General features: G+C 39.0%; 1 protein-coding gene and 1 long non-coding RNA gene across 3 annotated transcripts in view; one reads left to right on the top strand and one right to left on the bottom strand.

The window, feature by feature from the left end:
* Positions 1-27665, bottom strand: part of ALDH1A2 (aldehyde dehydrogenase 1 family member A2) — a 56258-nt gene that overhangs the window by 14899 nt on the left and 13694 nt on the right. For both annotated transcript variants that reach the window (XM_084532891.1, XM_084532890.1), the window contains exons 2-7: positions 17503-17607; positions 17127-17267; positions 15536-15665; positions 9801-9862; positions 7026-7154; positions 6782-6895 (exon numbers count right to left, since the gene is read on the bottom strand). In XM_084532891.1, coding sequence (XP_084389017.1) covers positions 6782-6895; positions 7026-7154; positions 9801-9862; positions 15536-15665; positions 17127-17201 — 510 coding nt within the window. In that variant the 5' untranslated portion in view covers positions 17202-17267; positions 17503-17607. The remainder of the gene's footprint in view (positions 1-6781; positions 6896-7025; positions 7155-9800; positions 9863-15535; positions 15666-17126; positions 17268-17502; positions 17608-27665) is intronic.
* LOC311443044 overlaps positions 1-27665 on the top strand; it is a 108789-nt gene that overhangs the window by 69534 nt on the left and 11590 nt on the right. The window contains exon 4 of the long non-coding RNA XR_014697039.1: positions 25934-26000. This is a non-coding gene — a long non-coding RNA (uncharacterized lncRNA). The remainder of the gene's footprint in view (positions 1-25933; positions 26001-27665) is intronic.

Raw genomic sequence — 27665 nt, 5'->3', positions numbered from 1 at the left:
AAAGACAGCCTTTTGTAACCGACCCTCTCTTTATGGAGAAAGACAGCATGAAAGGGATAAGTGATAGTGCTCCAATCTGTATGGTCTTTCAGTACATGCTTCCTGGGGTGTCTCTCAGATATATCTGTGCGCTCCCAATAGGCAGTGCAGACTTGCAAGGGAGCACTGGAAGAGAGGACTCCCCCACAGATAATGGAGTTGTGCATTTATTCAGCAGGAATGTTGGCAGAGAAACCCCTGACTCCCCATCCTTGTTTTGAATAGGCTTCAAGATTGATATCAGGAGTATCCCTGGATAGCTTGTGAAGTACCATAACCTTGTAAGCTGCATGGAGGGTGAGGCAGATGTAATTTGGCCCATCTCAAAGAAAACAATCTGTTACTCAGAACAACAACAACAACAAAAGATTAAAGAAACATTTTGGAACACCCCTGTGCAAAACAGCTTCTTGAAGAATAGTTTCTGGACTGTGAACTGTAGGATGTTAGGAATTGAGAGTATACTGTGATAAACAACACTTGCTTGTTGCTTATTTGTACATTATTTGTACATTCTGTGTTGGAAGTTTAACATCTCTTTCAAGAGGATGCCGATGCAGTCATCTTAAATACTTCTGTGCAGAAATTCAAAAAAAAGTCTATTGCCTTTTGTGTTCTCTTAATTTTCTGTTTTCAGACAGTAAACAGTATCTAAATGGTACAGGTGTTTTTGCCTTTCAAAGCACTGGAAGTCTCACAATTCAAAAGCAAACCTCCAAGGTTTGTGATACTTCCTCTATATCTTTGTCAGAATCTCCAGCTTTTCAGCTGCTCTGAGCCTCCTTTCGTCACAGATACATGTTAAGCTATTGGGGAACACCTGAATCAAAGGGAATAGCAGCTTAGACGAATGGCAGATAATTTTATTGCACTCTACCATAGACAAGACTGTGAAGGGTTTGCTTTGTAAATTAAGATTCCATGAACAGTGCAAAAACTGATGGAAGAAACATACATCATCAGCTGCGTAGACATTTTAAGTAACTGGCCTACCCGTTTTTGCTATTATAGTGTTCTTGGGTTATTGGGGAGGTGTCTGAAAAATGGTAAGTGTTGTAAATTACAAGAGATCGATAAACTTCTAGGAGATGGTATGATAAGGTACAAAAATTCCTCTGTTTTCTGGCAGAAAGTCATCAGTGTTTTGGCAAAACTTTAAAACCCATGCTTCTACTTAGTCTATGACGTTTGTATTATTATGATTAATTTTAAATCCAGATTATATGAAAATGTAACATTTTGGGACAAGGATGTTTGGGACATGTCCCCAGATTCAGCAGAGACAAGTGTATTTTAAAATGTTGGCATGAAGAATAGCAGCTTAATTTGACTGTGCAATGCCCTGTGTGAGGACCAGCACTGAAGAAAGCACAGAGAATCGTTCAGCAAGCGAAAAGGGAATCCCAAACAGAAATCCCTGGAGAGAATCCTAAGATATAAATGGCTTATTTGTTCCTTGGGTAAATACTGGCCCTGTGGAAGTCTGCAGCTAAACTCTTACCGACTGAAAGGGTTTGTACGTAACCCCATTTGTTTCAGTTTTAAAAAGGTACATCCCTTTGACATAATAATTGTTGTAGGCCACAGTCATCCAAGGGCAGTTCCCTAAATTCCTCCAAAATTACCAAGGAGGGAAAAAGGAAAGAACAACTTTTAATTCAGGGAACGTAGTTGTCCAAGATATGATCTAACGGGTTAAGCAGAAGCAAGAATTAATATAATATAGAATTAGTACAGAATAGAATGAATAAATGATAATATTGCCTGCCTAAACTATTCTTACTTTGAACAGGGCATGTCAGTAGCACTGTAAGCTAACAGATGTCTCAGAACAGACAAATCACCTTTAGGATTCTTGTTGTTGAAGTGGAAAGTGTTAGGATGTAATTCCTGATGTCCAAAACCAGCATGATCCAGGAGAACTGACACAACTCATTACTAGTGCAGTAGGTAGACATTCTGTCTACATCATGCATTGTGACATTCATATCACTTTGGAAATGAAAGGCGAATCCTGCTGAGTAAATTAGAATCAGTGGTAATACAGCTGTTAGCTACAAACATTTGTTTGGCATGAATCAACCTCAACGCTCCTGTAGTTTGCTTTGATGGTCTCTCTAGTATCTTGTTGACTAATGATGAGATCATGGTTTGTTAATCTAAGTGCATAAAGCAAACATTCTGCCAAGCAAAATGCAGACTCTTCTGTTATTTTTTTTGAAGTTGTTTATAGACCCTTCATTTACACAGGCATCCAGAACAATTTATTGGATATTTATTTGGGTTACTCCATAGAACTGCATGGACATAGACCTGAATCCTATCTTTAATCTGTCTGCCTTTTAATGGGTCATAGTTTGAACAAAGTGGAAAGCAGCCACTTAGGATAAATTTCTAGTTGGCCAAGGCTTCAAATATTTTGTGTACTATCTATGATTCTCATCTCGAGAGCATCTGACAGCTGGAGAGAGTTGTAAGCCACTCTGATTTGGAGGTAACGCATTTGCTATTAGCACTCATTACACTTTTGCAGCAAACAAGATTTTTAATCCAGCCAGTCCTTTAGATGCTCATTTGCTTAGATGCATAGCTTCTATAATCATCTCTAATCTTAAGTCCAAAACAGACTGTGCCTAACTATTCCATGTGCACCAGGAACTTAGAGGTACCCTGTTCCAGTTCAAATGGAGCACACATACAGGCACAGCCAGACAGCTCACAGCAGTCAAAATATATCTGTATTTGCAGTCACTTCGTATTCACAATCCTGTGTGAAAATAAAGGCATAAGAAGAGTAAAGCAGCTTCTTCATGGCTGTTTTTCTATACTATTTGTTGATCTTTTACTTTTCACTACTTTGCAAAAGTTCTTTTGGACAATAAGAAGGTAACTGGAAGGTGAAGAACCACACTGCTTGAGTTAGTACGTGTAAAAATTGTCTCCTCATCAGCAGTTGTCTTGGAAATCAATACGGTCTGCTGCTGATTTAACTGTAGGGGAGGCGACTTATATAACCTCTCCTGTACTTCTGAGCTCTGCAGCGCAATTACACGGGTGAACCAGACATCCAGAGTGTGGATCTGTTCTGAAACTCAGAAAATAAAATGGACTGAATTTTAATTAAATCGTTGGTAGTAAGTCCTACAGGAAAATTTAATTGTTAAACAGAACTAAACCAGTTCCCTTCAACTAGAGACCAGAAAGATCAAGGAGAAATACTGTAAAATGTAATGGGATGCTTAAAAGGCTTGTGATCTTTCAAGGGAAGGTAGGAAAGGGAACAAGTGTTGACATGGTCAGATTAGTTCGGGAAAGATTATTTTTGGCAGTTTAAGTTCAGTGATTGTGGAAGATGAGGAAAAAACGTGTCAGTGAAGCCTTAGAGGAGATGGCCATAATTATGGAGTCTATGGATCAGCTCTGGTTCACTAAAAACAACACGGTAAAAATAAACACTTCTGTTAAAAAGCTGCTGAAGAGTATGAACCAAAGAAAGCAGAGAAGCCAAGAAAGCTGCTGGAACTTAAGGAGACACAGCATTTTTAAGCTTGCTTTCTTAGTATGATTTTTGTTCTTTGAGTGCAACAGTTGTCAACGTGAAATTCATAGCCCACTGGGTGTCTGCAGAGCCCTTCCTTCTGAGATTTAGAGGGAAGAGTTTTGAGAGCCATGTCCTATGGGACTGAGAGAGGAAGTGATCCATGGGAGGGTATTCCACAAGAAGTACTCAAAGGGAAGAAAGAGCTGGAAGACTACTGTTCTTCTGCATAAACTAACCCGTAAAAAGAAGGGTCAGAAAAAAAGAAGTGGAATTTAACAGTGATGGTACCACAAGAAAATAGGTCTTTCTAGATGATTTTTCACATATTACTTGAGAGTGTTTGAAAAGTAAATAGTACTTAATTTTGAAAGCACTAGAGAACCTGAGAAAATACTGTCCCCAAGCGTGACTTTTCTTTTTCCTGCTCAGAGTTAAGCTTCTCCTTGGACTTACTGAACTCCTTAGAAGCAAACAGTTCCCATCAATGTTGGAAACACAAACTAAGCGCACACTGTTCCAAAACCGCAAAACTTTCCATTCCTTGCTACAATAATGTGAAGGCAAATCTTGAGGAGACTGCAAGGATGACATGGCCATCGGTCACTATATTAAACACAATACAATTGTCCACTCACATCTTTAGGCTCAGGAAGTATTTAAATTGTCAACTCCCAGAGGTTGTGAGGCTACAGCAGGGAAAGGATCACACATGCTCTGTTCTTCTGTAAGCAATCTGTTACTGGTCATGTTGCAAGATAAGGTACTAGGCTGGATGGATCTTTGGTGTGGCTATGTCAGACTTTATTGAGATAAGGTCATAAACTTGGCCTTCTTGCTCTTGTTTCTTTTGTCTGTGGAATGGAGTCTATACATTTTACAAAATGTTAGAATTAAAATTATTTGTTGGAAGAGCAACCTGATTTCTGCTGCTTTCTTTTAAAAAAAAAAAACTTTGCAGGAAATAGGTAGCAATAGCCTTTTCTGCGTGTGTGTATGTGAGATTTTTACAGGCAAATAGAAAGTTTTCAATAGGCAGAAGTATACATTTGAAAGGTAAACCATTTATATTTTTCTGTCAAAGAACTCCATGGTAGAAATTTGAGAAGAAAACATGCCTCAGGTATCTAAACTTGAAGATGTTTGCTATTGTATTGATTGGTTTTACTATTAACTTGCTCACGTTGAAAGTATTAATTGCCTTAACTAGCACCTGGATGAAAGGCAGGAATGGAAGTTGCTATCTTGCCATTTACATATCTGATGGCTATCAGAAGTCCACATCACTGAAATGTACAATTGACATGCCTCAGGACTAGAGAGACAAAATATTTCCATTATTATTTCATTAGAAATGGAAAACTGTTTTGGAAAAGTCACACACTCTATTGTTCAGCTCATATCACAGCATTGTGTTTAAAATCACAGAATGTTACAATGTTGACTTGCTCTTACAAAAAATCAGTGTTACAGGAAATCAGAAACAATATGGAATAGTTTACACTAACCCTGCATTAAAACGTTCCATCTGTTCTTGCTTTAGGTTCTTAGAGAATGTCTTTTTCATCTCTGTAATGCTTTTCACTTCCTATTAGTAAGGCTTTTAAAGGTAGGCACTGAGTTAGTATAAAACCCACAGCTTTTGAGTTTAAACGCCTATTAAAACTAAAGCTGTCTGGAGCTACAATAAAAATTTATTTTGGCTACAAAAGACAACTTTGAAACCTAACCCATCTGTATTTTTCCTCCTCCAAACAGTGCAACATCCTGTATAATAGAATATTTATCTTAAACAGAGACCACATATCTTTATGAAAACAATTGTTTCAACTTAATTTATGGGGGGTAATCAGCTCATATTAAGGTTTTCAGTACTCTAGGATGCTAATATAAATTAGTTACAGGAGATGTAAAGACTACAGTAATTCCTCAGAATCATCTGAAATCTGGTGGTGCCATTGACTTAGTACATAACCAGTGTATGTTACAATCTGAAATTGACATAAAAATTCATGTGCATATATTAATTAGAAGACAATTGTGTATGCAAATTAGACATACAACTACATTTTACTGATAATTTAGGCTCATGTGGTAACCTCAAACAATTACAGGATAATTCCACCAATATTAGATTTATTTGAAAGAGTTAATCCTAGTGTCTGCAATCCCTGGGCACACCATGGCTGTACGCACACAGATCTAGTAGGGCTGTCTGGTCAGTCTATTTATTGACTCAACAAACTTGACTCAGTGTGAAGTGCAGCATCCCTGGGATGCATACAGCCTGCAACTGCCACGAGTGGGAGTCAAGCATATCAAAGACAGACTGGATCCCTGGGGTTGAGCTCCCTCCATACAATAGCTTGACAGATTTTGAATTGAAAAGGGCCTGTTTTTAGCACCCTCTAAATATAACCAGCCCTGAAACTCCCATGGAGATTCCTTTCTGTCTGCCTTCAGAGGATGAGATAAGGCTCCTTCTCCTGTGACTTCAGTCTGGAGTAACTCTATCATCCTCCCCCCTCCCACCCAACCCTGATAACAGCTGCCTTTGCACAATCTGACTTGAGGGATTCGTTTCTCTTTCTGCAGATGACAGCCTTACTCTTCAGTCCTAACTTCCTCTGTAACGTCTGCATCATCGAATCACTGCAAGATATTCTGGCATCCAGGAGACCATTGTCTCCGTCATCTTCTGGCCAGCGTCTTTCCATCATTCTGGGAACAGACACCTTGGACAATTTCCTTCCTGCAATCTTTCCTTTCTAGACCTCCTCCTCCTCCTCAGTATACTTGAAAGCAGCATCAAAGCTGAAGTGTATTTGCCCCAGTTTGCCCCCTTCCTCTCCCCTTTTCCCCAAGTATGCCAAGATACACAAATTATGAATGCTAAAGCAGAATTTATGTATGCTGTGATATAAACTGGATGTTCTGCTTACTTGCGTGTGATTCACATCCTCTTAAGCCCACAGGAAATCCCAGCAATATTTTTCTAGCCATATCTGCTGTACTGAGGTGCTGGGCACAGCAGGAGCTGGAGGAAAAGAGCCACTTATGCTGTGATAGTGCTACAGTATATAAGCTTAGCTGGGAGGGACAGACCGGTGGTACATAAATGCATCTCTTTTATTCAGTGTCAGTAAAAAATGTAATGCAAGGACTTAATTCTATCTCCCTAAGTATTTATCTGGGAACACTTACCTCAGTAGATCCAGTAAATGCAATTTTATCAATGCCAACATGAGATGCTATAGCTGCACCAACAATTGGACCAAATCCTGGCAAAATATTGACAACTCCTGGTGGAAAGCCAGCCTGTCAAAATAGGAATGAATGCAGGGAAGCATGATTTATGAAAACTGACAGAGCATGTTAAACCAGCCGTGTGCTGGTAGTTCCTTCTCCATAAGGAGAGATGGACATTATTCCTGTCAATTATTCTTACCTCCTTGATGAGGGCTCCCATATAGAGAGCGCTGAGTGGTGTTTGTTCCGCAGGTTTAATAACTACTGTATTGCCACAGCACAGAGCTGGAGCAATCTTCCATGCAAACATCAGCAGGGGGAAGTTCCACTGTAGGAAAAAATAAAAGTTGATAGATGGAAAAATATTGCAGTGGTGTTTTGATTTCAAGATGTCAAGCTGCTACCTCATTTACTTCTCAGGCCTATCCTCAACATAAATCTTGCCCAGCACAAAGCAAGGATTTTTTTTTTTAATTGCTGCCGTTAAGAAAGTGAGAACAGTGACCTTTCAGTTTTTTTTCTTCAGTTCAAAGAAATAAAGACCCGACCCGCAGTCTTTATAAAAGAATCTTCTGCTATCTGTTATTTTTTTTACTCACAGCTTTTTTTTCATTTACTGTTTTGCAGTTGTCACTTTTAACTCTCACGACAAATGGTTCTTACTACTGATACACTCAGAATGAACGGTTCATGCTGAAGCATTTGTAGATGTACATTTCCATTCTTAGAATACATCTTAAGACAGAAGATTTATACTCAAATTATATAATCACTAAATGATGAAATTACAGTAAAACTCTTCTATAAATGTCAATATTAGGTGAAAGCATTTCATTGGTATCTTTTCTCAAAAATTTCTTACCCTGCAGTTTATATGAAAGGTATGAAAAGGACAGTGCAAAGTTGACAAAAATTGCTTAAATAAAAATTCTGCACCACCATTAATTTCAACTTCATGTAACTGCAGCAGAAAATGTAGTGGGTTGTATTAATTTGGTGTATAAACAAGTTGTGGGTAAAGATAAGTGTAACAAGTCTTTGGCTTTATGCATCCAGGTCTGATCCTAACAACAGGTTAAGTGGATAGTTCCAGTGATTTTGGTGAAAATACTAGCATAATAAAATAAAGGCACTCTCATAAAGGCATAGAACAATCTCCTTTGGAAAGAAAATAGAAACTATCAGTCAGCCACTGGCCAGAACATGTTACTGCCTGATGCATATCAGCTGCCACTCTCATAGACATCTCTCTAGCCCCTGGCTAGCTTGAAAAAATACACAACTGTCTTTTCTTCACCGAACACCCAATTTTTTACTCCCTCAGTTGTTTATAAACTCCGGAGACAAAGTGATGTTTTAATTCCATCTCTAGTATATAAACCTAGGAGGGGAGCTATTGGGCCAACAGCGTGCTGACAGCCTGCACTTGTAATGGTATTGCAAGGAGAGCTTTGACGAGTTTTATAGGGAAGTACGTAGCCCTGTTTATGCTACAAAGCTGCCAAAGAGAGTATGTTTTGATGGAAGCTAGGATGTGAACGAAGACGAGGAGTTTAGTGCTAGGCTTGCTGTTTAATTTTATTTTTGTAATAATATATTTGGTAGTGTAATGGCTGAGTGCATGCAGCGGCCCTGGGGCTTTACTCTGTGACTGGTAGCTGTGGAGGAAATATGTAACAGATTAGCAGTAGTGTTAGAGTAGATGTGTATGACAGCCATGTAGAAGTTTCAAAGTAGAAACTGGGGGGGGGCGAATGAACAAGTGTGGTAGATGGCTGGGTACACCAGACAAAGAGTTTTACAGATCTAAACTAAATAAATCCTGCTTCAGCCCTTGGCCAAGGTTTCTTCACAAGATTTGTCAGTTAAGCTCAATGAGACAATCCAAAGAAATGTCTAGCAACTTCGGGGTTAGCTGTTGAGGTTGCTATTTTGCATCCATGTACTGAATTGAACAACGGCCACAAAGGTGTGAAATCATAAAGATGACTTGTGAATGGAATTGGATAATGCATAGACGTCTGCAGGATGGCTGTAGCCGCAGCGTTTTATGCCTTAACAAAGGCATAAAATAACAACAAATATAAATAGGGAAAACGGGCTTAGCATTGTTGAAGTAATCTTTTCTGGCTGCTCCTCATTTAATGGAAATGCTGCATGTTGCTGTTAAGTGGGTTTGTGGTTAACATGAACAAAATAACATGAACAAAATTTTCAAGGAATGTCTTGATTAGTTCCCCAATGCTTTGTCAAGGAAAAAAGCTTCCACACAATATTTTAATAGCTCTATATGAGCCTCCCATTGAAATTTCTGCCAAAGCCAGTTAACTAGTTCTTCTGAAAAAGTTAGCTTTTCAGTGTAATTCCCATGTCACGTTCAGCAACAGTGTGTTAAGGATGTATATTGGAGTGTAGGGGCAATATTATATTTGACGAAACACTGTGTTCCTCTCTCATAACAAATAAAATAAACATTTAATGTCTCTTACTAGCTACGCAATGTTAATTGTAATGATATGTCTCCTGGAGTTTCTTCTTCTCTTCCAGCCTTGTAAAAGAAATAGCAGGAAAGAATAGAATTAAAATGCATCCCATTCTCCCAGGAACTGAGGAGCCTGTTAAATCACAGTAAAAACTAAATAAATAAAAAGACTGCCACAGCAAAGCATCAATTTTCCATAAGTTGTGTGAACATCCATAACCACAGCCAGCATATTAACACTGTGTTTTGCTTTGCTTGTTTTAATCATGAGAATTCTATGACTTGAGAACTTAACTCCTAATAACAGAGCCTAAACCCTATTAGCATGTTCAAATAAGCATTTGCAGGGAGGCTGTTAAAGATATGTCAACAATATGAGCTCAGCTTTTTTCGTAATGGAAAACACACATAGCTGAGGACCATGTTTTATGTGTCTTTAAAGAGAGCTGGTTTAAATGAAAATAAATAGAAGGCGCTGGTAGAGATACTCACAGGGATGATCTGTCCACACACTCCGATGGGTTCATGTCTTGTAAACGTAAAATAATCTCCATCTGAAACAGATGAGCATGGTTACTCTCAAGTGCAGTTTGACTTGGCAGAACAAACAAAAAAAAAAGCTCTAAGGATCAGCCTTTGATGGCAGTAAAAGAAATAAAGAACTCATGGAAATGTTTTTTCATGAGCTAGCATGGGAAACCTAGGTTCAGGAGCAACCTAATTGTTCTTTCTGCAGAACAAAGGGAGCAGGCAACCCATCAGAAAGTAGCCTGCTTTGTTCCTGGGGAAGGAGGACAAGCTGTACAGCACAAAAAAGGGCAGCAGCAAGGAAACCACTTACTGGCCTCTACTGATTTGGGGATGAGAGAAAAAGGAGTTGCAAAGTCAATTTCCTGAAAGGACTAGAATAAAGTAATATAAAGGCAAATAATACAAGCAGATATGGGAAAATAGTGACATACATCTCCTTCATCTTCCACGGAAGACAAGGGGAGTTGAAAGTAATGGAATGGTACACCAGAGTCCGTAGATGTGGAATGAAGGTGGTAAGCCTGTGACCGATGTGTAACTGAGCACAATTCACTGCAGAACTCAACACTGTGGAGAACATGGGGTCATCACATAGCCATGCCTTGGAGAACAAGGCCTGGATCAGAGGTGGCCTCAAGCTAAACAGGCAGTCAATTTAAGTTGACAGGGAAAAGCTGAATGCAGCTGGAAAACATGATGAGAGAGTAAGAAAAGTTTTCACCAACCTTTTGGACAGATAGAGGTAGATAATTAAATGAAGGGATAAAGCCACTGGAAACTTGGAAATTCTGAGCTTTTCTCACAGGCTTCTGACAGAAGTAAGATTATGGACTAATAAAGATCCTAACAACAAACATGCAGGAAAAGCAGAATGGACACCCACGAACAGGTGTGGATGGTGTGAGGTTTGAGGAAAATACTTAGCTTTCTGACCAGGTAATTATTTTTAAGGTCGGGATAAACAAAAATGGCAAAAACCAATATCCAGAGGTGAGACGTATCATTAATTAAAGCGCATGCTGTTATGCTAGATCTGCAGTCTGTAACTGAAGAAAACACTGTTGAGCTCAGGGCAGCCTGAGTCAGGTCATGAAATAAACAGATCTGTGATTTGGGGTCAGAACTGTGGTCTGTGGAAACCTTTCACATGGCCTGGCCTGCTTAAAGCAGCAGGTCTCTGCTGGCTCATTTTGCACAGCTGGTATAGGGGCTGATGGAGTTCATACTCCTTCACAAAGCTGCCTGGTGGCTGCTGCCTCAGCCCTTGCCTGTGGTCCAGGAGTACGTGCTGCAATTATATATACTGTAGTGATGTAGCTTTCTTCTCAATTGATAAAGAGCAGGAAAATGATGTGCGTGCTGGGACTGGTGAAGGCATTGACTAACCATCAGCTTTGTTAATGTGCATGACCTGCCTCTGTGCAAAGTAGATTAATCACTTTTGTACCTAAACCAATTCTTGTAGCTGTATAAACTAGCCCAGACACACTACCTCTGAATTTAGGTCAAATGTTTTTCAGTGAGGCTACAGCTGAAGGAAGGGTTACAGTAAAGGTGTAACCCAAATGTGTGCCTAGGCTGACAGTGCTTGGTCATCTTGATAAATTTGACTCTCTTTACTTTAAAAAAAAGCATTTCAACTAAGAAAGCATTTGAGAACAATGAGAACGTTACCTGGGATCAATCACAGAAGAGGATTTACCAGGACAGGAAACGGTCAGAGGGAGAACGGGAATAGGAGGAGGAGCAGTTACAATGCTTTTGCTCCCCTTGTCACAGTGCAGGTAGGTGCATGTGCTTCCCTTCACATGGCATGAGAGCACCCGGGCAGCTTTGTGGCCTCTACCCAGGTCTGGAGCTACAGACAGCCTTGTTCAGTATTGGGTGAAAACCTAACTTCACAGTGGAGAGTACATTTTGGGAACCTGCTACAATGTATTTCTGGTGACAGCAAATGGGTTAATCTATAAAGTTTCTTGCATTTAAGTACAGACTTGAAATTGAGTTTGATTAGAAATAACTTCTTTTCAGGTTTGCTCATTTCTGTACCTCTACGTCACAGAATTTTCTCAGTAGAAATCTGAGCTAAAGTAGCTAACAATACATCAGCTGGAGGCTAGAAAGAGAACAGTTATGAGACAGGTACCAATACTGTATAACCAAGACAAGGGACACAACAGAGGAAACAGAAAGGAGTTTCACATCAGGCAAGAAAACAGTCCGTCAGTTTGCTCTGCATTGACAAAATGTCATTGTACTATTTCAATCTCATGATTCCTAACAGCTTCCTTGTGGAGATGAGCATAGTTGTTTCACAAGTAGAGATGATCAGTTTGATTTTCATATTTCACAGATAGGGTTCACATACCATGAGAAGATTCATAAGACCAGACAGAAGTAAAGTAGAAGTCAAAATCATATACAGGCAAAATTGTCTAAGTGCTCAAGAGGCATATAAAAGAGTCTGCTAAAAATACCAGCTTGTAATTGGTATTACTGTGAGAGGTGGATTCTCAGCCAGAAGGATGGTGACAACATAACAGTAACACAGTTAGGTTAGCACCGTATTGACTTCAGATTGTCACTCCATAATCATTGCCACATGTCTGTGTGCTTCATAGCATAAAGTTACAGATAAGTTGAACCTGGTTGCCAAGTCAGACAAATCGTGGTTAATTCTACCAAACGTGGGCAGAACTTTCTTTCCTTAGAGCAATTAATTCCATGCAGAGTTGCTTGTCCTGCTTTCTTCCACTAGACTGTAGACAGTTGCTCTTTTTGAAACCTACTTCCAAAGTTCATTATCCACAGATACTATTAAGACAGGATTTTTTTAGATTGCTTTCTAACACTACGTTTGTGAACATAGCTTCAAGTTATTCAGGAGCTTCAGATGTCTCTGGACAAGTGAAAGATTTATCTAAGAGCTGCCTCATCCATAAGGTAAAGTAAACTGTTAACAGGGCAAAATAACTCAAGTTGGGGAAGTGAATCATTTTTTTCTGAACAGTCAGCATGGAAAGCTCCCTGTGCTCACAAATGAAATTAGTGAGCACAGGGATGAAATGAAGGAGCACAATGAAATGAGTGAAGAGTGAACTTCTAAAACTCTTCTTATTTGTGTATACAACTCATGCTAATGACACAGTCTAAGGTGCTATTGCTGATTCTTGTTACTCTTAGCCTTCTGCTAGCTAGCTGGCAGCCAGAAGGACATTGCCTGAGAAGGTTTTGACAGTCTGATCTAAAATTTTTTTCTAAAAGGTTTGTAGTTTTTTGTTGTTGTTGTTTGTTTGTTTGTTTGTTTTAAACATTCTCAGCTGACATTGAAGAATTGGCATTCTTTAGCCCTCATTGATAATAATAGAGCCTGATCAATTTGCAGCTGCTTAGCACCTGGTCCAGAGATTTGTAATTTCTAAACAGAAAGCCTCATTTATCCAGGGATCTTACTTTGGGACAGCAATACATTCTACAGATGTGTTTGCTGAGATTTCCATCAGATTTCTCTGTAATAGATATTTTATTTGCCTAACAATCGTAGTATAGCCACATGCCTCATACAGCAGCACTCAGCAAACTAGTGTGTGAGAGCAGAGCTGGTTCCTTAAGCTATATTATACCATATATATTGTATGTGAAGATACCTTTACACTTGCATTCAGTTGATTAGTTTAACAGTTTTTAGTCTAACCTCATTTATGTTTTAATTTAAATTATCAAGCCTTTATGAATGGGAGCAAGCAAAAGGCAGTCTGATGGTTTTAGCAATTTTTGGAGCAAAAGGAATGTGACTGTAAAAACCACTGTTCCTCTATTTTCTACTTGTCTATCACTTGCCTATTTTTATTTTATAGGAAAAGAACCCTTCAACAGGAACATAAAAGATTAGGAGGTTTCAGATTTATCAACATACTAAACAGAAAGAAAATCTATCTGGGCTTTATTTTGTTGTTATTGTCTTGTTTGGTTTCCTCTGACAAGCTGATAGTAAGTGAAAGTAAAGAGCACATTGTTTAACACTGGCCTTCAGAACTGATAACCTGAAAATCTGTGAATATCAAAAATCATAACTTATGATTGCACACCACTGGTACCTGTGTTAGCACTGTTGCATTTAGGAAGGCCTGCTGAAAATGTGGCTTCCTCTCCCCTTGCATAGCTCATCAACACTGAGAAATTCAGGGTTTTCATCTATTTCACCATTTGAGGACAATATTTATTCTCCTTAAGCTGGCAGTGCCTTTTGGTGACCGACCTAAATTCTGTGTTCCTGCAGGGCTAACAAGTGAGAAGGAGGTATTCATGGACCAGGGAGAAAGGGATTAGGGAACAGGAAATTTGCTGAATATATGAATTTATGGTGCACTCTGCACTTCTGCATGTTTAAATATGAAAACGCAAGCAGCAAAACCAGGATTTATGAATCTCAGCCTAAATAGCTATGGAAATCTTCACGAGTCCTTACAGGAGAGGCTACACCAGAAATACTAATTTTGTCATTTCTTGGGTGAATATATTCTAGTGATGATAAACATCAGTCAGTACACACTGACATTTTAATAAGCTGAACACCATGATGATTAACACTGTGATAGTTATGATGTTTGCCCTGCTTTGGTAATCTTGTGATTTGTTGTACAGAGACAAAATACTGTACTGCAGCTATCAGGTTACATTATGTAGTTTTAAAGAAATTGGTACTGTACAATGACAAATTCATTTACTTGTGAGTGGGTTTTTTTGGTCTCCTTCAGTAATGTGTAATTAACATGCACGTGCAATTAACGGTGTGCACCATGAAGCTGAAAATCCATAGAATAAATGTTGGTTTTCCTTACCGTTCTCCCAAAGATTCACTTTATGTAGGTAAAAGATAAGTCATTTATCTCAATGACTGCACCTGCATGAAATCATTCTTTGCTATCATGTGCCATTTTGCATAATTATAGCAGTTGGTATATCTAGTCCAGACTGTAAATGAATTTCTTTGCAACAGAAAATTCAGCCTGTATTTGTTAAACAGCTGGGAGGGAGGAGCAGGAGGAGGAAGAGACATGTTGAATAAAAATAACATTGAGGATTTCTTCTGTTATCGTTGTACCAAAAAAATCAGAGCAGAATAACTAGTTTCTTAGCAGTCATAAAGATTACTCTCATACATAAAGTATAAAACTCATCCCACCACATGATTTGAGGAAGCATTTGTAACAAAATATATCTGATATATCTGCAAACTTTCTCAAAGTATACATTAGTTTGGGTCCAGTGTTAGTCTCAAGTAAAATGATTTGCATAGGCAATAGGAAGACATATATAAACAAGATACATAGGTAAGCACGCTGGTTCTTAACCAGGCTGTTAACACCATATTTTTTTGTGTTCTCATCTATTTCTATAAGTATTACAGTATTTCATTGCAGATTTTGAGCCATCTCCTTCTCAGATGGGCATATACAAAAAAAAAACAAAACACTTTTTGCAATGTGCATGTAGGACAGAACAATAGCAGGCCCAGCCCTTGTTAACTTTCAGATATCTGCTTCAGCAGCATCCTACACACTGGAATAAAACAATCTGATTTCATCTTAGTCAGTAAAAGAAGCTTCTCTTCTGTCTTTAATGAAGTAATCTATTAAGGCATTTGGCCTTAATCAGAAGGTTTAGGTGCACACCGATGCTGTAATCTCTCTTACCTACAGGAATGGTCATTCCATGGATTTTGTCTGCCCAACCAGCATAATACCTCAGGGTTTTTATGACTCCTTGAAGGTCTACATAGAAAGCTTGCAAGAAAGGTTTGCCACTGTTGAGTGATTCCATAGTCTAGAGAACAAGAAAAGTCAATATATAAATACAGTAGCATTTTTAGTCTATTGTACTTCCGTATTCACTGTCCAACAGCTCTTCAATCATGAAGACCAACCAGTTACTCTAGAATGACTATGATTTTTAAGCATGTGCATCCATGTGTGTCTGTGTCTGTCTGTCCTGTGTACTTGTGTGCGTGTATCCACATACATGTAGATATGCATGTTTGCATTTTCGACCTAATAGCCACTGTGTTTGGTCCAGATATATAAACACTAAATTGTTTTAATCAGGAGCCAAGATAAAAATGCCTGTCAAACTAGGTTCTGTTATGTTAATGATAACAGCTGAAAAGGGGCTCCTTGTAACCCCGTATAAATGATTTGAATCCATAAAGAGAAGAATGGACATATCCCTCCATATAATTGATGTGAATATAAAAAAATCTCTATATGGCTGCCAAGACTCCTGCTGAGGCCTGAGATATCTATAATGTACAGCCAGTTTATTTATTGCCATCAAATAAACAAACTCTCCTCTAGGGAAGCTCATAAATTAACAGCCTGATGTCCTTATTTTTAAGTTAATATTCCTATTTTTAAAAGTATCTTATAAGCTATCCTCAGGGTTCCTTAAGATCATTTAGCAAAAAGAATGCAATAAAATGTCCTAAGATGTGGAGTAGCTTAACTGACTCTCAATAGCTGCCTAAAAGAAATCATTAAGAATGGGTGAAGTACGCCCATGTGTAACACACCAACCATCAAGTGAATTTCAATAGAGAAGAATAGAAGCCTAATTCTGTGCTGACTTAACATCCCCACGAGCAATTAATGGCATTGCCTGTGGTGCAGTTCAGTAAAGAGCTTGGCTGTGGAAATACAAATCAAATGACAAGCAGAGTAAACTTGATTTGCTGTGCACTTCCTTCTCCCTGTGGCGATTTTACAGTATACACTGGTGGTAAGATGATTTAAGTGTTGACAAAGCTGGAATTAAGATGTTCAGCAGCTTAGTTCAAAGCACTTGACATGCGGAAAACAACATTAACAATGCCACCGTTTAGATGGCTTCACATGTGAGCTAAATAGCGCAATACCCAGAATTCATGTTACCAGTTCAGTTATCATGAAACATTACACCTGATTTTTCATTAATATCTGCACAAATCACTCAGTCTTCCGATTTTTATTTATTTTTTATAAAAGTCACAAGTTTCCATGTCAGGCATATATGTGCGTGCACATTGACACATAACCATTCATTTCTCTTGCGTCCAATTTAAAGCTCGTAATTAATTGAAAGGTTGTTGTTTTTTATGAGCTTTGGATCAGGTTAGGTCTTGAGTAGCCAGTCAGTCATCAAGCTAACTGTAGTATTCAAATATTATTCATGCTAACACATTTATGAGTTAATTTGCTCTCAGAATGTAAAACTGACAGGTGATTTGACTGTTAATTTTTGTGTGCCACTTACAGCAAGAGTTGCCCTGTCTCTTTCGACCAAGTCTGCTAGCTTATCCAAAAGATGGCCTCTTTCCGATGCATCCATTCTCCTCCAAACTGAGCCTAGAGAAAAAGCGAGGCGAGCAGCTCTCACTGCTTTGTCCGTATCAACCTGTCAAGAAGGAACAAATAACAAATGAAGGTAAAAAAGATTACTAGGCTTATGAAATTTGCATTTGTACAATCTCTTAGTCACATGATGGCTTGTTGAACTGGGATTAACAAAAGAACTGTCCAGCAGTGGTAGTCTGGAACTGTTGCTATGATACATACATATATATATATTAAAAAACACACACATATCAACATACATGTATACATATATACCAGTTCATGGGATGCATTACCTTGTCAGCTTCCTGGATCTCGCAGATCTGCTCTCCTGTTGCTGGATTATATACTGGGAATATTCTCCCACTTTCAGAATTTTGCCACTCATTATTGATAAAAATCTAGAAAAGGAGAAAAGTCATCAGTCCCCCTGCATAAACAAACAGTAAAGCATACAACAACAAACTCTGGGAAAGGCTGCAGATCCTAATACAAAAGAGCTAAAGCTTCTTTATGACTGTGAGAATTAGAGTTTTCAAGAGTTCAGGCTCAGCCCATGATGCCTTTCTGTATTCTGTGGTAGTGTCATTGTAGAAACAACGTTGAACTCTAAATAACTAGTTTGACATTAAAATTTAATTCAAGCACTGTAAGCAATAAACTAAAGAAAGAAATATTGTTATTAGAGAAAAAAGCCTTGAAACTGCTGGAGCGAAGACAAGGGTTTGGAGTAATCATTCAATACCCATCTCAGTAAGTAAACATTTGGTCATTGATACAAACCAGTCAAGACTGAATAATCTCAAACATCACCATTCTTCAATACACAGTTGGTTGATTATGGCTACAGTGATGGTTTGCAGCACAGAATTAATGTGCTTATCTGTTTGGAGCAATGGAAATGGTTAAATTCCCTCCGTGTTGACATCATTTTAATTGTCATAGGCAAACCAAATTTGAATTTTAATGGTGATGACAACAGCTGTCTTGGCAGAGGTAATGACAAATTTAGTTACGGTAGATTTTTACTGGTGACTACGGACATACAAGTGTTCTACTGAATGACTTTCAAGAACAGGATGCAATTATTTATCAGCAAATATGAAATAAGGCACTCTAGAAAAATGACCAAGTGAAAGGTTTTCCTGGTATTCAGAGTCTTCCTGCCCTTGAAATCTTTCTAAGAGAAAGAATGAACGTGTTCACATAGTTCAGGAACCATACGGCTGCCTTGGATTTCAGCTATTGATGTTGTTTTGCTGCATGCCATGAGATACAGCTTCAAATGCTGAAGGGGAAGCCCTGACCTCACTGATATCAATGGGAATTTTGCCACTAAAGAAGACATGGTCAGAAAGTCCAAGATAAAAAGTTGCAACACCAATGAGTCTGTAAAATAAAAGATCACAATGAAGACACGGGGGTGCCCATGCATTTTAAAGAAAGAGAAGAGGCTACACACTCATATTTGCATGAGAAGCCAGAGATGCATTTGTAGAGTTTTCTGTTACGAGACATGAGCTTGTTAAGCCTGCTCCAAGCCAAATGGAAGCCATGTAGTTGTGTTCTTATCAGGGCTCAGGCTTGGTGCCCCACTAACTGCATTGACATACATGTAGCTTCCGCTTCAGAGTGGACTCAAGACATGGGCAGAAGGAGCTTGTGCCTGCCTCAGAAAAACCTTGCAGATATAACAACTGCACACAGAAACTAATGATGACGTACTTTTACTTGCATGGTTACATTTCCATTGCATTTCTGTATCTGTACCTCTAACCTCAACCATTTTGCTGTATGTCCTTCTATCCATTTCAGAGTCCATCTGAAGTAAACTTATCTTTCATCTTCCCTCTACTTTTTTGTTTGTGTTTTTGAAGGTAATTGAACCCAGGACCCACTGAATCATTTCCCATCTATTGCCTACTTTGAACACTGTATTTACCTTGAACCTTTTCATGTCCTTGAACTGTAAGCCCCTTGGACTATGGGCAGTGTCTTTGTGCTCATTGATTGCACAGCTTTTCGAATTGAGGTATTGGTCCCTGATAAGACCAATGGAGCTAACCCAGACAAATGAGTTTTGGAGCCAACCAGCCAAAATAAGTCAACAAAAGAATCATTGGTGTCATCTGTAGTGACTAACACCATAAGCCAAAAATCCTCCAGTGTATCACCATCATTTTTTAGATCATATGTAACTGAAAACAAAGGAACTCAGATCTGTGACCTGTGTGGAAGAAGGATTTTTACCAACATCCTTTCCGTGGAGTTCAGTGGAGTTTACTACACAGGCATGGTAGGGGAGTACACTGAGGAGGGAGGGGAAGGGAGAAGAGCTTGCAGCTTCAGGAGCAGATGGCCAAAAGAGATGTAAAGATGTTTGTTTAAGGTTACATTATGTACATAAACACATAGGTTTCTTGTGTGATCTCTTGAAATAGATTCTTGTCTTGAAAGAATAAAACAGGTTGAGTGAAACAACCTAAGTGAAGGCAACTGCAATTTACTGCTCTTCCTATACAGAAGTGATCTGCTCTTTTTTAAAGAGATTTAAAAATGTTAACTACATTCTGCTGAGATGAACACCTGATCATCAGGTTTGCCTGTACAAAGGACATGTTGAAGTAGATTTTACCATAGAAATAAGAAATAGTGCCTTGGAATTGCACAAGGGTGTTGCAATGCAAGTTGACTGGAACTATATTTTATTGAATACTCCGTTTATCCCACAGGCTTAGAAAAAGAATAGCAATAGCAAATATTTCAGATAGGACATGGGAAAGATCTACTTGGCATAAAGTTAGAGTTGAAGGCAAGAGAAATTGCTACTGTTAATGGTTAATGTTAGTTTCTTCCTGTTCCACTTTCTATAAACAAGGTATTGCCTATACAAGCTCATTACTGTAAACTGAGCACATTTAAATTGGCAGTAAAATCAGAGTATTTACTCTAGTGCACATATAAAGTACCTAGTCCCATGTTTTGGAATGGTTTCAAGTCTTGAAATCCAGCAGCTGGCGGCTTTACAAGCAAAACCTTACACTTAAATAATTCACTTTTGAAAGTTTTAGGTGTTCTGTGTCAGGTAGTACCATTCAGCAGATATTCCTACCACCAAGACTTAGATTCTTTTGCAATAAATTTGCATTCACAGGGGCTTTTATAACTCTTCCAGCACTACTGGCTCCAATGGCTGTTGATTAAACATATATATCCTGTACATTTAATCTGACTTTCATTATGGCCACTTCGTAAAAATGCCATGAAATGGACAAGCGATGACACATTGCAAGAACAAGGAATCCCTGCAAAGCCTCAAATTGTTTTTTTTCCTCCCTTATTTATAGTGACCGTGGTAAAGGCTAACTCTAAATCAGAGAGAATATTTGACAGCAAATGTTCCTATCTATGGATTATATATAACCCATCCAAAACACCAGATGAAAAAAGGATAACCCCAGAAAAAATAAGGGCTTGCTTCCATGTAAATCATGCTACAAATTGGACAACACCCAGTGAGTTCATTGTTCAACCTCAATTGTGAAGGCTATTCACATTTACTATTCCCCTGGAATCAATGTTAATTAAGGCTGACTGGGGCTATAAATCAGCCTTTGGTTTTTACAACTTAATTCAGCATTAAGCATATATATGTAAATAAAAGGTAACTGATTAACCACTTGAGTTTTCCAGGAGTTACTGAGGTAATTTGTTTTTGTTTGAGTCCTAGTGTTACCTTTTGTGGTTTGCAGTAGGGAAAAGAAAAAGTGTATAGTATGTCATGTATTTGCTATGTGGTATTGTGAGTAGTTAAATAATCTGGCCTGTTGGGTGCTATCAACAAAACTTTGCCAAAATGGAAAGGGAAGAAGGAAACGCTTGAAAACTTTTGGAACACAGGAACATGGAGTTTGCCATCTCCTCTCAGAAGAGCCAATAACTGCAGTAATGTCCAACCAGTAAGAGAAAAGGCAACCCTTCTGCTTTATTGAGGTGTCCCCGTCAGCACAGGCATTTGGCTAAGAACAAACCCAACAGGCAGAACAGACGCTGCCTCCTGTAAATGAGGAATCTGGATGTAGCTGGTGTCCAGTAGTCTAGAGAGGAGGGTAACCACTGTTTCTTCACCAGCAGTGCAGCCTGAGGCACCCTGCAAGACAGGGCAGTAGCGGGGGTAGTGGATGGGTGGGTGTGTATGTGCACAGGATGGGCAAGCCTAGCAGGCAGGTACCTCACAGCACAACAGGTAACCCATCCTAAAGGTATCTTGGTAATTTCTGTTCCCCTCCAAATGAAAGGTAGAGAGGATGTGGCTTTTCCTAAAAGGACAGGCACTGTCTCCCAGGCTCTAATAACCTCTTCCTCATACGCACATGCCTTACATAGACTTTTTGGTATTTAGAACTTTGCAAGATAATGGTGCCACCACGTAATTGCTACATTCAAATTCTGCCCATGGTTACTTATATACAGCCACTGCTGATTCCTTTAAGAGATGCACTTGACTAACCAAGGAAGCATTCTGGCTCATCATATAGGGTACATGACTATTCAGAGCTTACGAGATACCGTAACATACAAACCTGTGTACAAAGGAAAAAGAACATTTAGAATTACCATGTAGAAATTCAAGTTACTTGAGACTCTGATGAAATGTAGTTGGAAGGAAATCATATACTGTACTTTGAGTAAGACCTGCATTTAAAAAGCACTGGGCATTGAATTCAATAGCATTGTTGTACGATCATCATCTTTGAAATCAAGCCGCGAGTAGGTGTCTTTAGTTTAAAGCAAAGCAAATAAAGCTTTGCAAATAAGCAAATACAGTATCTTGTATAAGTAGCCATCTGACCCAGTTGGCTTGCTAATGGTTAGCAACTTAGTGTTCATTTCAAACTATGGAGGTAATTCATTTCTAAATAGGAGTGATAAACAGTCAAAGAGAAAGGGATTTGTACAAAACATCTGCAATGCCGTAGTAGCAAAATTTACAGCAGGGAGGAAATATGCAGGATTTTATGTTTTCATCACTATTTACCACTGAGGAAGTACAATACAACAATCATTTCGTGTGTGTGTATAAATACAGAATTAAAATGCAGCACAGAAATAATACCACCTTTACAGCTCTTAGCTTGGTTTTCTGGCACTACAAATTCCATCTTATATTCACCCAGGGGCTAGCCCTGGATTTGGAAAGGGGGGGCTGATTCTTAAATTCATTGAGGAGTCCTGCTTGCTCTCTTTTTTTGTATCATCTCTAACAACATAGGAAAAAAAAGTAATTTGGGTTACTTTAAGTCAGAAGAGCAATCAACACAGGTGGCAACAATGTAACTTTTCATTTCCTTCCTTGAAAATATTCTCAAATGATGTGCAAATGAAATGATGATCTGCATTCTTAATTTGATATTGCTTAGTGATGATGTCACCAGACATTTTCTTCAGACTCTCCAGCTGTATAAGTAAGAACTGCAGCCAGTGGACAGACAGTGGCCTAGCCTTCAGCTCTTTAGAGGTGGAATTATTTTCCCATGAATTTAATAAACAATGTTTTTGTACTGTTGCAGCTCCAGAAATGTTTTTTTGATACAGGAAGAAGATTTTAACATCCAAATAATAATGGCTTCCCACAGGAGATATGGTTCTGGATGAATGGAGGAATGAATGGGAATTTCCTAACTCAATTGATTTAGTAGCTGGTTATAGTTTCATTCCATCAAAGATCTTTTTTTCATATGTGGCTTCCTCCTTAGAGAGCCTTTGACATTAAATCTGCGAGGATGGGGGAGGGGGCATCAGATGCCAAAGTACTTTATAAAAGAATCACAGCTGTTCAGCCTTCAGCATCTTCTCATAGCTGGAGGCATTAAAAAATACATATAAAGGCTTTTTTTTGTGTGTGTGTGTGATGGGGTGGGGGACATACAACCATTTTAGAGGCATGCAAAAAATCCAGCAGCAGCATTTCCCTTGGTAAATACTTCATAACATCACAGATACCGGGCACCTGTGCCTCAGTCTGGTCAGGAAATTTCATATCCTTTCCCATCACAGCAATTTCATTTCCTCTCCTTTGGAAACAATTCAGGAGTCCTAATGATTAGTACAATTGCAAGGGAATGAAGTAGAAGGGATTGCCAATCAGAGGTGCAGATTGTTTATTTTCTCAGGCTTTGTTTTCCTCCACTTTTATGGCTGTCTTGATACAACAAATCTCTTACTTTCTAGCCAGAGCATTTTGTGGGGCACTCTTGGGATTGACTGGAAACCAACAGCTGGCTACAGAACCAGCAAAACCTGGTTTATAAACAGGCATTAGGAAAGCAAAAGCCAACTGAAGCAGACTGACTGAGGACTGGTCAGCAATTGAATAGCAGCAGTGCTCTGTTTAGAAGGGGATCGTTCAGGTCAACAGTAGGACTGAGATGCTCTTTGCCATGCAGTTCACAAGTTGGACTCGGAAGCCAGCCTTCCCAAATGTGTCAGTGCTGAGTCCTGCTTCGTAAGGCAGTCAGCACGCGAGCCTTTCATCGGGCAGTGCCAAAGACTGCATCACTTTCCTGCTTATATTAAGGCTTACTCTGGCTTGAGCACACAACCACAAATGGTTATCATGGTTTGCATTTCAGTTACCACAGAGCAATATCGCTCCTGCAATAGTGACCCAGGCTTTGGTTCTTGTAATGAGATACTGTTCAAATGTAGAGGAATTATAATTATTTTGAGAGGAGTAACAGTGAACTATACATGAATAACAATGACCTTTGCACTAAGTTTAATTCTGGCAAGCACTCTGCTATGGCTATAGCTGGTTTTCAGCTATTAAAGGTCCAATCCGTTCCTCATTAATCAACAGGAAACCTCCAACTGGTTTCAGTGGGAGCTGGATCAAGCAACAGCAACAGCCTGCGGAGGGGTGTTTATACTCAGAGACAAAGCTATTTCACTGGAGACTTGACACCCACTCCAGAGCCTGTGAGGTCTGCAAAGGCCAAACAAAACCAGAACAGACTGATTTTTATTCTTCTTTGCCCGTTTCTGTTTCTTTGCTGACATTCTAGTTCATCGTGGCTCCTTCCCTCTCTCTACCTCACCTGCCCTCAAAAGAGAGTTCTTTTCTAAAACTGTGTGTATTTGGGGATTTGTCATGATTGTATCTTTTAACTCATTTGGTGCCCGGAGTCAGAAGGACCATGCAATAGCCTCTACACATGGTCTGCTATAAATGAAGGTTTCCTTCATAAACTGAAGCTAGAAATTTCACTTAAGAAAGTCTAAAATTCAGAGTGTACTGAGATGCCTGGAGAACTTTAAACATTTACAAACATACTACAGCAGGAGGATCAAAAAAGCAGAAGTGGACAGGAAACACAAAAGCGAACGAGGCTGCTCTGGTTTCACTGTCAGTGCAGAGGTATTTTGCAGTGTGGCAGAATTATGTCTATGCAACCTGAGTCCTGTGCCCTGGGTACATGTCTGGATGAGAAGATGGGGTGTTCATCTTCTCTGGATATAACTTCCAAGTAACAATGCCTGAGCCAAGCCTACTGAAATCAGTCCTTGACAAACAGTCCTTGACATCAGCAGAGTTTGGTTCAGACGCTGAGTATTTAAAATAGGTGACTGCCTCAAGCTCAAGACATTTCAGCATGTGTAAATGAACTCAGACACAAAGCTGGAGGATTCGTATGGTCTAGCACCTGATGGCACTTGCTGTGGAAGTTCTGGCTCTTTGCTGTCCCTGCGGGGCAGGAGGAGAGGGAGGCATTCCCCAAGGACTGCAACTGTTGTGCTGGCCCGCTAATCCAGACATCTTGTTTAGGTGCTTAAGGACAAATAGGCAGGTGCCCCCAGCCACTCACAGTTGGTGTATGTTTTGGGAACGGTATGCTAGGAACCGGGTGTGAGTGGGAGGAGAAATGTGGGGCAATGCAGGTTCACTGTGCAGCAAATGGAATCAGAAAAGGCTCGAAACTTCCTGTCAGTCTGCTGTGAAAGTGGAATGTAACATGATTTTTTTTTCTCCTCTGTGTCCCAAGTCCCTCACACCAAATGTTTGATCTGCCTATCTTCCTGCCTTAATTAGTCTTCTGTCTTTCTGGGAGTTGAGTCTGTTCTTTTGCAAATGGCAGCACATCAGACAGGGGAAACCTGTCATGTTTGTTTTCTAAGCTGTAGGGGGCACCCATTTGAAAAAGACTCATGGCTTATCTAAACGTTTTTGTTTGTATGATTTTGAATTAGGAAGTTTGAGTAATTAGTTGAGGAGATTAAATAAGTCTTTACAACATGCAGTAGCATGCTTACTTGGCTTTTCTTTTTTTTTTTTTTCTTTCCCCATAAGTATGTCCTGCACAAAACTCAGGCTACCAAAGAGTGATGGTATCCTTTTCTATTTTAGTTTCTCACTGTGCCACACTGATGTAGCATCCATTATTTCAATTTAGTCTCATTGAAGGGACTACTTTGCATCCGGTTATTTGAGAAAATTAGCCTAAAGAGAAGAAACTTCAGATTGTATTTTTTGTTGAACTATACCCACCACAAACATTTCATTCATTTTGGCTGTCTTCTTAAGACTTGTGGGAAGAAAAAAAAAAAAAAAAACACAAAACAAACAAAACCACAAAACACAGCCCTATTTACAGCACATAAAGACTGTAAGTAAAGTAATTTTTACTTTTCAAAGTAACTTCAAAGTAATTTTTTTTTTTCCTTTTTCAGTTAAGGAAGAATTTTTTGTACTGTTAGTAGCAAAATACAGAAGCAATTACAGTTTCCTGTAGCTCAGGTAATATTTTATGCATTCCTAAGAAACTAAGCTCCCAAGCTTCACTCATCCTTTCACTTGTGGGGTTTTCCTTAATTGCTGAAGAAAAACATATACTGTCTTGCTCTGTGCTGTATCAGATTTATTTTTTTTTTCCTGAAGATAAGATGCCTAAAAAATTGTATATGCTCTGGTTTTCTACTGATAACAAAGAAAAGCCATCACTGAACAACATGGGTAAGGATGGTGGTGCTTTTATGCAGTATATGATATTTGGTGGCACTTACTGCAACTTAAAAATGAAATAATGAAAGATTTCTACAAATCCATTAAACCAGGAGAGAAGGGGAGGGAGTATTTGTTTACAGAATCAATTATTGAGCTGTCACTGGACTTTAATGAAGTTGTGACTATTAAGAACTTGATCCTGGAAACCCTTCCACAAGCACTCATTTAAGACTGTGGGAATGAGGGGTTTGTATAAACAAGGTTAATATTAGTCTGTAGTATTCCTGTGTTTTGCATTGTTTGTGCATTGCAGGTGTTGTGTGCTCACTATGTGCAACATAAAACAAGGCAATCTTTTTATTTGTACATGGGAGACATTCTGCCATTTAAAAGAATGTAGCAGATTATTTCTAGGTAACTGTTTGCCTTTAAATGCTCATCACCAAAGAACAAGGTCTTAGAAATCAGCTATGCTGTGTAAATATATACTCCTCCTAGGATTTCACACTATAGGCAACACAGAAAAATACAACGGACAAATACTTTTCAACCTAAAAGCTCCATCTGAGAAAATTACCTTACACATGAGAAATTGCTGGAATGTCAACTTCATTTGCAGTGGCCCCTTATGGCCTGATCACCCTCCCTGGCACGATAAATCACTGGCAAGATCCTTACCTTAACACGTTTGATCTCAGCTCAGCAAGACTTGGTTTTGATGTGAAGAACTCCAGATCTGTTAGGTCAGAGACAAATAGCAGAGCCACTGACCTGCAAAGTGCTAACTCTATATTAGACCCAAGTGAGCAGCCATAAGCTCCTGGTAAGTTTGCCTTCACTTGTACTTTGCATCCTGAATATTTTCAAATACTACTGTTAGAATGCTTTGTTAAATGATGCCAATGACATTTCCTTTCATGTCATTCTGCACATACAGAATCCACAAAAAGTCAAACAAACAAATAACCAAGCACTATGAGAAGCATTGTCTTGGATAACCTGCGCTTCAGGCTACATGAAATCAAACTCTGTACTCATCAATGTATTTGGTTTACATAAATGGTTTGCAGTGTCCCTTTTCTGTCTAAACCATGTTTACCAATAGGTATCATAAATAACTGTATTTACTACTGCACTCGTTGAGGTGATTGTAAGTGCCTGGATGCACGTCTGTACATACAACTTCAAATTACTCCTAAAAGAATAAAAATCTGTCTTGTGAAGTTTGTGTTCAAGTCTAAACTTTCACAAAGACCAGATGTTGCTCAAGACTTGCAGCCTCAGTTTGAAACTATTCCTTATTATCCTGGTTAAACAGTCACTTATCTCAAGGATAGTGAGCAAGAGTGTTAGTCTACCAGAAAATTGGATGTTCTTAATGGGCTTTTGGGGGAGAATAGCTTTGCATCATCAGCATTAAGTTAAATCACATTAAGTACCTACTTACAACACAGGGAT

Source organism: Aythya ferina (genome assembly GCF_964211825.1).
Source record: "Aythya ferina genome assembly, chromosome: 11".
NCBI lineage: Eukaryota > Metazoa > Chordata > Aves > Anseriformes > Anatidae > Aythya > Aythya ferina.
This window is presented reverse-complemented; position numbering and strand designations above follow the sequence as displayed.